The sequence below is a fragment of the Lampris incognitus genome, chromosome 3 (genome assembly GCF_029633865.1).
Source record: "Lampris incognitus isolate fLamInc1 chromosome 3, fLamInc1.hap2, whole genome shotgun sequence".
NCBI lineage: Eukaryota > Metazoa > Chordata > Actinopteri > Lampriformes > Lampridae > Lampris > Lampris incognitus.
In genome coordinates this window covers 111,624,501-111,636,480 of record NC_079213.1, presented here as the reverse complement: position 1 = coordinate 111,636,480, position 11,980 = coordinate 111,624,501, and the positions used below count along the sequence as shown (strand labels likewise).

The 11,980-nt window shown below is 45.8% G+C and overlaps 1 protein-coding gene across 1 annotated transcript in view; it reads left to right on the top strand.

The window, feature by feature from the left end:
- Positions 1–11,980, top strand: part of LOC130109962 (contactin-associated protein-like 4) — a 123,184-nt gene that overhangs the window by 35,404 nt on the left and 75,800 nt on the right. Inside the window, exons 4-6 of the mRNA XM_056276927.1 lie at positions 6,914–7,061; positions 7,478–7,691; positions 8,265–8,275. Coding sequence (XP_056132902.1) covers positions 6,914–7,061; positions 7,478–7,691; positions 8,265–8,275 — 373 coding nt within the window. The remainder of the gene's footprint in view (positions 1–6,913; positions 7,062–7,477; positions 7,692–8,264; positions 8,276–11,980) is intronic.

Below are 11,980 nucleotides of genomic sequence, written 5' to 3'. Positions count from 1 at the left end.
AATATAGTAATTATTGTATTTAATTGATACAAGTATTTTCCATCCATCCATTATTCGAACCACTTATCCTGCTGTCAGGGTCGCGGGGATGCTGGAGCCTATCCCAGCAGTCATTTGGCGGCAGGCGGGGAGACACCCTGGACAGGCTGCCAGCCCATCACACACACACACACACACACACACACACACACACACACACACACATTCACACCTAGGGAAAATGTAGTACGGCCGACTCACCTGCCCTACATGTCTATGGACTGTGGGGGGAAACCGGAGCACCCGGATGAAACCCACGCAGACACAGGGAGAACATGCAAACTCCACACAGAGGACGACCCGTGACGACCCCCAAGATTGGACTGCCCCGGGGCTCGAACCCAGGACCTTCTTGCTGTGGGGCGACCACGCTAACCAGTGCGCCACCGTGCCGCCTTAATATAAGTATTTAATATACTTAATTATTGAAATAACGATATCAAAAGTGGGCGTGGCTAGCGATTCAGGAGCTGCAGCCAGTGTCCGCCCCACTGCTATTTATGGCCATGGGCTGCTACTGACTGGATGGGTGCCAGTTAGAGTCACGTCTGACAAAGGATAATTGTAAAATAGAAAGAAAATAGCTCTGTCAAACAGTGGTGTAATTACAGACAGTGCAGTTGCACCGGGGCCCGGGGGGGGGGTGCATAAAAAGAGCAGGCCCTCCAACAGTTGAACAGAGAACGGGCTTTTGCGAGTGATTCAGATTGGCACCTTGGAAACACGTCTGTGTTCAAAGAAAATTCTTAAAATCAAAGAATGGTGCCATGTTCTACTATATTTGGCCTGAAAAGGCTGACCCATCTCCTTCATGGTTTTCATTTTTCCATCCATTATCCCAGGTGCTTATCCCAAATAGGGTCGCGGGATGCTGGAGCCTATCCCAGCAGTCATTGGGTGGCAAGTGAGGAGACACTCTGAACAGGCCAATCTTCTGTACAAAAAAAAGTGTCTATAGCAAAATTATATGCTTATTCTAAATAAACCCTATAAATTATGAATAAAATGTAAAAACTATTCAATTAAATTAATAATTTCTTATTTTCTTTAGTATTTTTGTTCTATAATGATATGCAATGATAGCTGGGTAATATACGTATATGTTGTGCGGTTACAAGTCTCTGTTTGATCATGTGACGAGACGATACGATATAGCTAGTTTAAGGCACAAAATCTGAACGTAGCCGAGCACATCTGCGAGTCGAGCGAGGAGGCATGCCTTTCAAATATAAAAGTAGCAGTAAAAAAGAAGAGGAGGAGAAGGTAACAAAGCTCCCTAAATTAGATTCCCTTGGCTTTTTTGTTGTTGTTATTCGAGGACCATCTAGTCATCCTGTGATGGATGACTGATGACTTGCGGGATGATTAAAGTGAGGCAGAGTTGTGCATCATCAACCCCACTGTCTCGTCTGAGACCCCCTGCTACCAGTGGCAAGACTAGCGAGACGACTGGCAATGGAGACGGATGCGGATTTTTCCTCAGGGTTTCTTCCTGAAGCCTTTCCCGTAGACAAGCGGAGGTTTGAAATCAGAGTTGTCCTTCTCCTAGATGAACTGCCTGACAGGCTAACGAGCTTCATCTACCCGGGTTTGAAGTCAAGAGTTGTCCTCCTAGACTGGCTGCCAACCAAGGCTAACGAGTCCAATCGACCCAACCGGTTATACCGCCAGGAACCCGGTCGCCCCCGCAGCAGACTTTGTGAAAACAGGAGGTACCACGAGAAGGTGCTGCTGCGGACACATTTGCGTAGGAGCGACCATATGCGAAGGTCCTGATGGACCCGCGGCGATCACTACACCAGGAAGCGGGTGGCCGCCGCACCCCTTCGCATTCCTTTTGGCAAGTAGGGCATCTGGCCCAATACTCGCCACCTCCCTCCAGTTAACATGGAGACCCATTCGGCCGTGTTAATGTGCGAAGTCTGTGTGCTGTTCAGAGGCTCGGATTCGTTCCCACGTGGTGATAATGGAAATGGTCATGTTAGGTGCAGGAAAATAACTCTAGTTTCTGGTGACCATTCCACCGCTGTCGACAATCCATTATCTGCATACCGACTAAGGTCTGTCACTGGTCTGCTTAATGTCAGTAGTCCCAAACGGCCCATGCCACATCTTTTTGTAAGACACGTGTGAATAAGTTAATCGTTGTAAATCACATTTCGGTGGCCTTACGCATACGAAATAGCTAGCGGTTGTACAGAAAAGGGCTTGTGATCTGCCCACATTCAAGTCATTAATCAGGACTCGCCTCTTCAGACTTCATCTGGGATTTATGATGTTTGTTTGTCTTCCCCTTTTGTATGTGTTTAAGTGGGAGAGTGCTGCTGGCTTGTGTGGCTGCCACTTCTCCTCTCGTAGCCCCCCTTCCCATCCACCCCTGTGTGTCTGTTATGTTTATCTGTTGTCTTGTTTCACCCCGTTTATTGTAAAGTCACTTGAGTGTTAGAAAAGCGCTATACAAGATTGATTTATTATTATTATTATTGTAATAATAATAATAATTATTATTATTGTTATTGACTTGGTGATCTGATTGACCGTCTGTTTATGTTAAAGCGTGTCAGAGCGCTGTCCATGGTACTGATAGTTTCTCTTTGACCTCTCCACTTTCCCAATACAACAGCCCTAAGTAACTCATTCGACTGTAGAATCCAACATATTGTTGATTATATATATATATATATATATATATATGTGCCTAATGTGTGTGTGTGTGTGTGTGTGTGTGTGTGTGTGTGTGTGTGTGTGTGTGTGTGTGTGTGCTTCATAACTAGTAACTAGCGTGCACTAGGGCCTGTCATAATGGCGTGCAATGGGGCCCGTCATTATTGCCTTACACCACTGCTGTCAAACCATATAAAAATGATAAAGCAAACAGACTGTTGGCGGATGCACTTGGTTGTTAAGGAATCAAACCTGCTACCTGCTAGCTTTAGGCGGTTAGCAAATTCTAATCCCTATGCAACATTTCAGTGTGCTGTCTGCAGGATTCTGGCAAACATGAATGAAGTCCTGATAGGTGAGTGGTAATGTAAGTCTGACGGTTGGTTGCTACAGAACATACCTACAGACAGGTGACAGATGAAAGGAGAAAACTGAATGCTTGACCTCTACAGTGAGGGGGTGTTATGATATGAGTGACACTTTCCTGGCACAGTTTGGGTCCACTTTTCTCCTTAGAGGGAAGGGTCACTGCAAACAATACAAAGTTATTCTGAGTGATCACCTTCATCCTATGATGAGACGTCTCTACCCTGATGGGAGTGGTCTCTTCCAGGATGATGATGCTCCCCATCCACAGGCCACGAGGGGTCGCTGGATGGTTTGATGAGGATGTAAATCACATGCTATGGCCTTCACCATCACCAGATCTCAATCCAATTGAACACCTATGGGAGATTTGGGACTGACGTGTTAGACAGCGCTGTCCACCACCTTCGTCAAAACACCAAATGAGGGAATATCTTCTAGAAGAATGATGTCCATCCCTCCAGTAGAGGTCAGAGAACATCTTCTGGAAGAATGGTGTCCATCCCTCCAGTAGAGTTCAGAGAACATCATCTGAAAGAATTGTGTCCATCCCTCCAGTAGAGTTCAGAGAACATCTTCTGGAAGAATGGTGTCCATCCCTCCAGTAGAGTTCAGAGAATATCTTCTGGAAGAATGGTGTCCATCCCTCCAGTAGAGTTCAGAGACTATCTTCTAGAAGAATGGTGTCCATCCCTCCAGTAGAGTTCAGAGAATATCTTCTGGAAGAATGGTGTCCATCCCTCCAGTAGAGTTCAGAGAATATCTTCTGGAAGAATGGTGTCCATCCCTCCAGTAGAGTTCAGAGAACATCTTCTGGAAGAATGGTGTCCATCCCTCCAGTAGAGTTCAGAGAATATCTTCTGGAAGAATGGTGTCCATCCCTCCAGTAGAGTTCAGAGAACATCTTCTGGAAGAATGGTGTCCATCCCTCCAGTAGAGTTCAGAGAATATCTTCTGGAAGAATGGTGTCCATCCCTCCAGTAGAGTTCAGAGAACATCTTCTGGAAGAATGGTGTCCATCCCTCCAGTAGAGGTCAGAGAACATCTTCTGGAAGAATGGTGTCCATCCCTCCAGTAGAGTTCAGAGAACATCTTCTGGAAGAATGGTGTCCATCCCTCCAGTAGAGTTCAGAGAATATCTTCTGGAAGAATGGTGTCCATCCCTCCAGTAGAGTTCAGAGAATATCTTCTGGAAGAATGGTGTCCATCCCTCCAGTAGAGTTCAGAGAACATCTTCTGGAAGAATGGTGTCCATCCCTCCAGTAGAGGTCAGAGAACATCTTCTGGAAGAATGGTGTCCATCCCTCCAGTAGAGGTCAGAGAACATCTTCTGGAAGAATGGTGTCCATCCCTCCAGTAGAGTTCAGAGAACATCTTCTGGAAGAATGGTGTCCATCCCTCCAGTAGAGTTCAGAGAACATCTTCTGGAAGAATGGTGTCCATCCCTCCAGTAGAGGTCAGAGAACATCTTCTGGAAGAATGGTGTCCATCCCTCCAGTAGAGTTCAGAGACCATCTTCTGGAAGAATGGTGTCCATCCCTCCAGTAGAGGTCAGAGACTTGTAGAGTCGATGACAAGGAGCACTGGAGCTGTTCTGGAGGCTTGTGGTGGACCAACACCTTACTACTCAGACACTCTAGACACACATGTTGGTTTTTCCTTTAATTTGTGACCCATCTGTATACACACACACACGTACACACACACACAGAGCGTGAGTAATTAATTGAGAGGGGGAGAGACATTGTCCATTTATTAAGATCAATTATTTATTTGAGTTCAGAAGTTTTTTTTTTTTAATGCATTTATCTAAATGATTATCTACATATCAGTATGGTTAATGGGGGTTTTGTCCACATTCTAAGGCTTAAAGCTGTTACTAAAACATCTGTTGCAAAACTACATCTTGCGCTGCATCTCTTTGGAGAAACCACTCATCCAAAACACGGTTCAGTCTGCACAGCATGTCATTCGCCGAAATGAGGTTGAAAGTCACCGGCTTCAGCCTGCACTAATGCTGTTTAGACTTGAGCGAGCATGTGTTCACTCAGCAGCCAGCTCGATCGAAAGCATCAGGATTCAAAGTGAACTCTTTAACCTTGACCTCAGGAAGTAAACACGGAACAACAACATGCCTTTTGCCAGTGAAGCGGTTTTAAACCTGGCACAGCTCATTTCCTGTGGATGGGTGAACAAATGACGTTGTGCTATTTGTCTGTTTTAAGATGAGGTTCCTCGGGGCGTCTGGGTGGCGTGGCAGTCTATTCCGTTGCCTACCAACGTGGGGATCGCCGGTTCGAATCCCCATGTTACCTCCGGCTTGGTTGGGCGTTCGTACAGAGACAGTTGGCCGTGTCTGCGGGTGGGAAGCCGGATGTGGGTATGTGTCCTGGTCGCTGCACTAGCGCCTCCTCTGGTCGGTCGGTTGGGGCGCCTGTTCAGGGGGGAAGGGGAACTGTGGGGAATAGCATGATCCTCCTATGCGCTACATCCCCCTGGTGAAACTCCTCACTGTCAGGTGAAAGGAAGCGCCTGGTGACTCCACATGTATCGGAGGAGACATGTGGTAGTCTGCAGCCCTCCCCGGATCGGTAGAGGGGGTGAAGCAGCAACCAGGACAGCTCGGAAGAGTGGGGTAATTGGCCGGGTATAATTGGGGAGAAAAAAAAAGGGGGGGGGGATGAAGTTCCTCGTGATATGAAACACTGTGCAAATCAAATGTAGCTGTACATGGTTTAAAGTGTGTGACAACACATTTTTCACAATAGTACATCAGCAAACGGGCCTAACAACCAGTAACAACTAGTGCAGTGAAGCACTGCAGCGATAAGCACCAGCATAAACTGCTAAATGGGCAATTAACCACTGCTGCATTGCAAGCACCGCTAGCAGATCACCAAATAGGATGCAAAACAATAGCACAGTAGTCCTTATCATGTCAACACATCACGTAGACCCAGATCAGCCTTTCAGAGGGGCATGTTTTCCATCTGTCCATTATCTAAGCCGCTTATCCCAATCAGGGTCGCGGGGTTGCTGGAGCCTATCCCAGCAGTTACTGGGCGGCAGGCGGGGAGACACCCTGGACAGGCCGCCAGTCCATCACAGGGCCGATATACACACACTTTCACACCGAGGGACAGTTTAGTACGGCCGATTCACCTGACCTACATGTCTTTGGACTGTGGGAGGAAACCCACGCAGACACGGGGCGAACATGCAAACTCCACACAGAGGACGACCCCCAAGTTTGGAAAACCCCGGGGTTCGAACCCAGGACCTTCTTGCTGTTGACGCGACCATGCTAACCACTGCGCCACCATGCCGCCGGGATATGCTTTGCTTCCTCTAGTACTATAACCGAGGATCATCTAACAACCGACAGAACGAAACACGAATGGTCTTAATATATTCAGTCCAACAAGATATTGGTATTGATAGATGGAATGTTTTTAGTCACGCAGCGTTGCAACATTTCTGCACTGTACTAACTAATGTCAGCGTAACGTGAAAGTTGTCTGTTCGGTGTCAGCCGTGAGTTAGAAGACTTGACAGGTTGATGATGTGGTCAATATCCAAATGATCTACAACTGAGAAAAGTAAAACAGACTGAAGATCAATAAAGCATGCAAGTGTATATATTCACAACATAAAAATATTTTCTTTTTAAAAAATACTTTTATATTTAACTATTTATTTTCATTTAATTATTTCATTGGTTTATCCCATTCCAAATGTACCCTCTGCACCCACCAGTGGGTGGGTGGGTGGATGGATGGATGGATGGATGGATGAAGTAATAGATAGGTCGGACAGCTAGCTCTTTTTATGTGCATTTGTTTAGGCCTTTCCAGGTAACAGTAATGCAGACAGTGTGGTCCAGTACAAACTCCAGCAACCCGTGATAGCTCGCTACCTGCGTCTGATCCCTCTGGACTGGAATCCCAGTGGGCGGATTGGACTCAGGCTGGAGACATATGGATGTCCTTACAGTAAGTTTGAAATTTAAGCCAGTCACTCTCCTAAACAAAATGGTGCCTTGCTGTAACAGGCATGAATGTGCACAATGGTGAGCAGAAGGATTACTTTTTTTCTTCCCCCGGTAAACTGCTGCTATACCTGTAATCTGCTGTTATACCTGTAATCTGCTATACCTGTAAACTGCTGCTATACCTGTAATCCGCTATACATGTAAACTGCTGTTATACCTGTAATCTGTTATACCTGTAAACTCCTCTGCAGTTTTGGTTTGAGGACATTACAGAATCCTGTATTTTCATACATCCATCATCATTTCCATACACAACTTGAACCCATTTTCTTGGTGCTGGTTTTCTGACTGCATACTGACTGTACAGAGTGTCCGTGCAGATAAGTTACCACTCTCTGTCTGTGTGTCTTTTGTCAGCATCTGATGTGGTGAGCTTTGATGGCAACAGCAGCCTGCTCTTCAGGTTGTCCGGGAGTCCCAGGCCCAGGCAGACAACCACAGAGACCATTTCACTGAGGTTTAAAACCCTGAGGAATTCAGGGATACTTCTCCATGCAGACGGACAAAGAAATCACAGCTTCACTCTGGTGTTGGAGAAAGGAAAGCTGCATCTTTACTTGCAGCAAGGTGGGTCTAACGTCCTGTTTCCACAGCGAAATCCACTGGGTTCTTCAGTAGAAGCCCCCTCCAGTATAGTCGTGGTTGCATATCGGTGCCGTCCACCTCTTTCAATTCGTCGAGCGCTAACACAGTGAATCCCTGACTGCTGGATAGGTGAATAGCATCTGTCAGGGACAGTATCATAACGGTCAGGCAGTCAACGTCCTATTAGGGAGACATCATTTTACACATACGGACCAAACACTGTAATTATCTCACAAGGAAAGTGACTTTAGTTGCTGCCTTCCACTCATGCGTCTCCAGTCTCCCTTCACCGTAGTCTCTATGAAAAATACCAGAGGAAAGATCAGTAGTTACGTGGAACTCTCAGGGCCAGCGTGGCCCAGGAGGTCGAGCGGGTCGTCTAGTAATCGGAGGGTTGCTGGTTTGATCCCCGACTCCTGCGGAGAGCGTGTCAAAGTGTCCTTGAGCAAGACGCTGAACCCTTAACTGCTGCTGCTGATGAGCAGGCTGGCATCCCGCATGGCAGCCTCCACCATCAGGGTGTGAATGTGTGTGTGGATGTGAGGCCTGCACTGTAAAGCTCCCTGAGTGGTCAGTAGACTAGAGAAGTGCTGTATAAATGCAGCCCGTTTTCCATTTAACTCTTCAGAAAAGCTAATTTGTCAAATAGTGTGACAACCGCTGAAGGAAATAGATCGGAAAAGTGCTAAATTCAAAATGACTTGAATGTTCTGAATTGCTTTGTCTTTACCCCTCTCAACCCAGATCCCAAATCTTCCTCCTTGTAAACCTATAATGGATGATGGTGACTTGTATTACTGCTGGACTCTGTGGAGCATAGTGAACTAGCACAATAAAACATGATATATGGCCTCTTCTTTACTTATTAGCGCAGACCGGAGTACTGTAGGGCATGGGGAAATTGTGTGTGGGTGTGTGTGTGTGTGTGTGCAGGGTTAAACCTGAGATGTTGGGAGGTTGCCAGGCTGTCGTATCATTGCTATATGAGTCAGCTTTTATCAGTCATGCAATCTGGCTGCTTAACCACCTTCTTCTCAGTTCATCCTTTTCTATCTCCCTGCTTAACACTCTGTATCTCCTTCCATCCCGCCATCACTCTCCCCGTATACCTCCATCCATCTGTTCAGCTTCTCCTGTCAGGCAGGTGCTTCAGAAACTGCTTAGGCAGACTCACTTTTCCCTCTGTCTATCAAATCCCCGAATATTGGGTAGGCTCACACATGTCAGGTGTGTGTGTGTGTGTGAGTGTGTGTGTGTGTGTGTGTGTGTGTGTGTGTGTGTGTGTGAGAGAGAGAGAGAGAGAGCATGAGTGAGTGTGTGTATATGTATGTATAATCCAGTGATGATTCAAGTAATTCTTTAATGGACAGTACAAGCCAAGTACAAGACAGTACAAGTACAGGCTTGTACTGGATTATATATATATACATATATATATAGGTGTATATATATATAGGTGTATATATACATATATACACACACACATATATATAGGTGTGTGTGTGTGTGTATGTATGTATGTGTGTGTATATATATATATGTGTGTGTGTGTGTGTGTATAGGTATATATATAGGTATATATAGGTATATATATATAGGTATATATATAGGTATATTTATGTATGTTCTTTATTTTATCTATTATAACAGTGAAATATGACAGGTTTTATTTTATGTTGCTTTGTTTTCCTTCAACGCTGCACCCTTTTTATCCCTCTATCTACCTCCACACCTCCCTCGCTCTGTCCATTTGTAATCCTTTACCCGTTTCGATCCTTTCAGCTCAGCTTCTTTTGACCTAAAACACATTCTCCCTCTTACCATCCTTCCCTCTGCCCTGGCATTCCTTTATCCCTTATCAAAAACCCTCCCCCTCCTTCCTTTCTCTGCCCTCCATTTACAGACTCCGCCTGCTTCAAACGATCCGCTTCATTTGACACGTCCCAAAAACGCATCGGACACCAAGTAATTTCATAGCTTTGCCAAAGTAGCTTGGCTCCAAGGCGGGGAGAGGAGTTGTCATGACCTGTGTGTCCGGGGCTGCACTCCACAGCGTCTCCAACCTCCCTTTGTGGAATCAGAGATTTGTTTTAGGTCTCTTTGTTATCACAAAGCAAAGAGGCCTGCTCAGAGACTGAGCAGTCAGATGATTAAGTAGTTGTACGGAGAGTGAGGCTGCACGGTGGCGCAGTGGTAAGTGTGGTCACCTCACAGCAAGAAGGTGCTGGGTTTGAGCCCCGGGGTAGTCCAACCTCCGGGGTCGTCCCGGGTCGTCCTCTGTGTGGAGTTTGCATGTTCCCTCCGTGTCTGCGTGGGTTTCCTCCGGGTGCTCCGGTTTCCTCCCACAGTCTAAAGACATGCAGGTCAGGTGAGTCCTCGGCTCACCTCACCTATCCCGTAACCTCTCAAGAGGTCGTTGGGGCACGGCTGTTGAATCCGCAACCAGCCCTCGCCATCTCTGTCTGTCCTCAACTGCCCTCTGTAAGCTGGCAAAGTCAAGGCCTGTCCACTCTCTGATGTTACATCACCATCGCTTCCTCCGTCTTCCTCGTTTTCGCCCACCCCTCACTGTGCCTTGCGGGATTGTCTTGGCAAGGCCGGAGCTTCTCGAGATGTGACCGTACCATTTCAGTTTTCTCTTCTTGACCACTGTCAACAAGTCTTCATGTGTTCCAGTGGCTTGTGTAACCCTTCTTCAGCCGTGCTAAATTGTCCCTAGTTGTGAATGTGTGTGTGTGTGATGGACCGGCAGCCTGTCCAGGGTGTTTCCCTGCCTGCCTCCCAGTGACTGCTGGGATAGGCTCCAGCATGCCCACAACCCTGAGCAGGACAAGCGGTTTGGATAGTGGATAGATGAGTGGATGTACGAAGGGTGATCAGAGTAGAACCAGTAGACGTCTTGGAAACCCACCTGCCAGTTTTCATGCCTAAACACATCCTGCCAGCTGTTATGGACAGTTGGGTGTTGACTTCGGGATGTTGGCTTTATTTGCAGTACGCACCATGCCCAAGAGCAAAGTGGTGGCAAATCTTGCTTGGACGGTATCAATCTCAGAACCCAGAATCTAAATCATCTGACGACGAAGACTATGAAGACTTCCTCTTCTGTGCGTCCATCACTGTTGTCAGTCAGATTGGCAACTTGAGACGCGAGAATGGATTTGAAGTCGAGAGACGCCATCTACGACCGGATTGTTCCACAAGTAGTTGACACGAGTCGAACGTTTCTCCACACAATACACTAAGATCGATACTTTTTGTCGGTGTTTGAGGTCCAGACAACATTTTGGCCAATAAGTTCTGCCTCTTTTGCTCCTGACATGGACCGTTACCAACATGCAACCAAAGCACGTTCCTATAGAAATCGACACCTACTCAAACATGATTGGTCAGTACAACTCGGACTAAAACGGAAACAGAAACCAGAACGCTTCCGGTACCAAAATGTTGTCCTAGGCCGTACCTACACACACACACACGTGTGTGTGTGTATATATATATATAACACAGATACAAGAAAAGATATTCCGCTCCTCATTAGTTGAGCACTCACAACACCATTGACGGTTTCGTGTGTGTGTGTGTGTGTATATAGTATATAAAACTTTGTTATAGAAGAAACACTCAATGGTAGGAGCAGTGCTCAACAAATAAGGAGCAAAATAATCCTGGATATTTTATATTTTTTATATATATACACACACACATACATACATACATACATACACATATATATATACACATACATATACATACACACACACACACATATATATATATATATATATATATATATATATATTTTGACAGCTAGCTGTCAATTGACAGCTGATGATTGCTTATGGCATGAAACGGGCTTGTACTGTCTCATAAAGAATTTACTTGACTCACTGGATTATTTTGCTCCGTATTTATTGAGCACTTTCCCTACCGTTGAGTGTTTCTTTTCACAAAAGTTTATAGATGTATATATACACACACGCATATTGGGAAAGTATTGTTTTGTAGGTGTCATTTGTGAGAACTGAGGTCCTCAACAGCTCCCTGTCAGACAAGGACAGCCTTCCCAGAGGATGAGAACACAGCTTACAGCAAACAAACCTCCAGTGACATTTATAACGGTTCTCTTTTAAACAGCTAGCATTACAACTTCACCAGGGGACTATAACACAAATAATATTCAACAAGCCACCGTTAGGCCTCTACCAGAATAGAGCATATATAATGTGCTGCATGCACTAGGCTATGTGACGTAGTTCTGTTTTGAAATAGTAC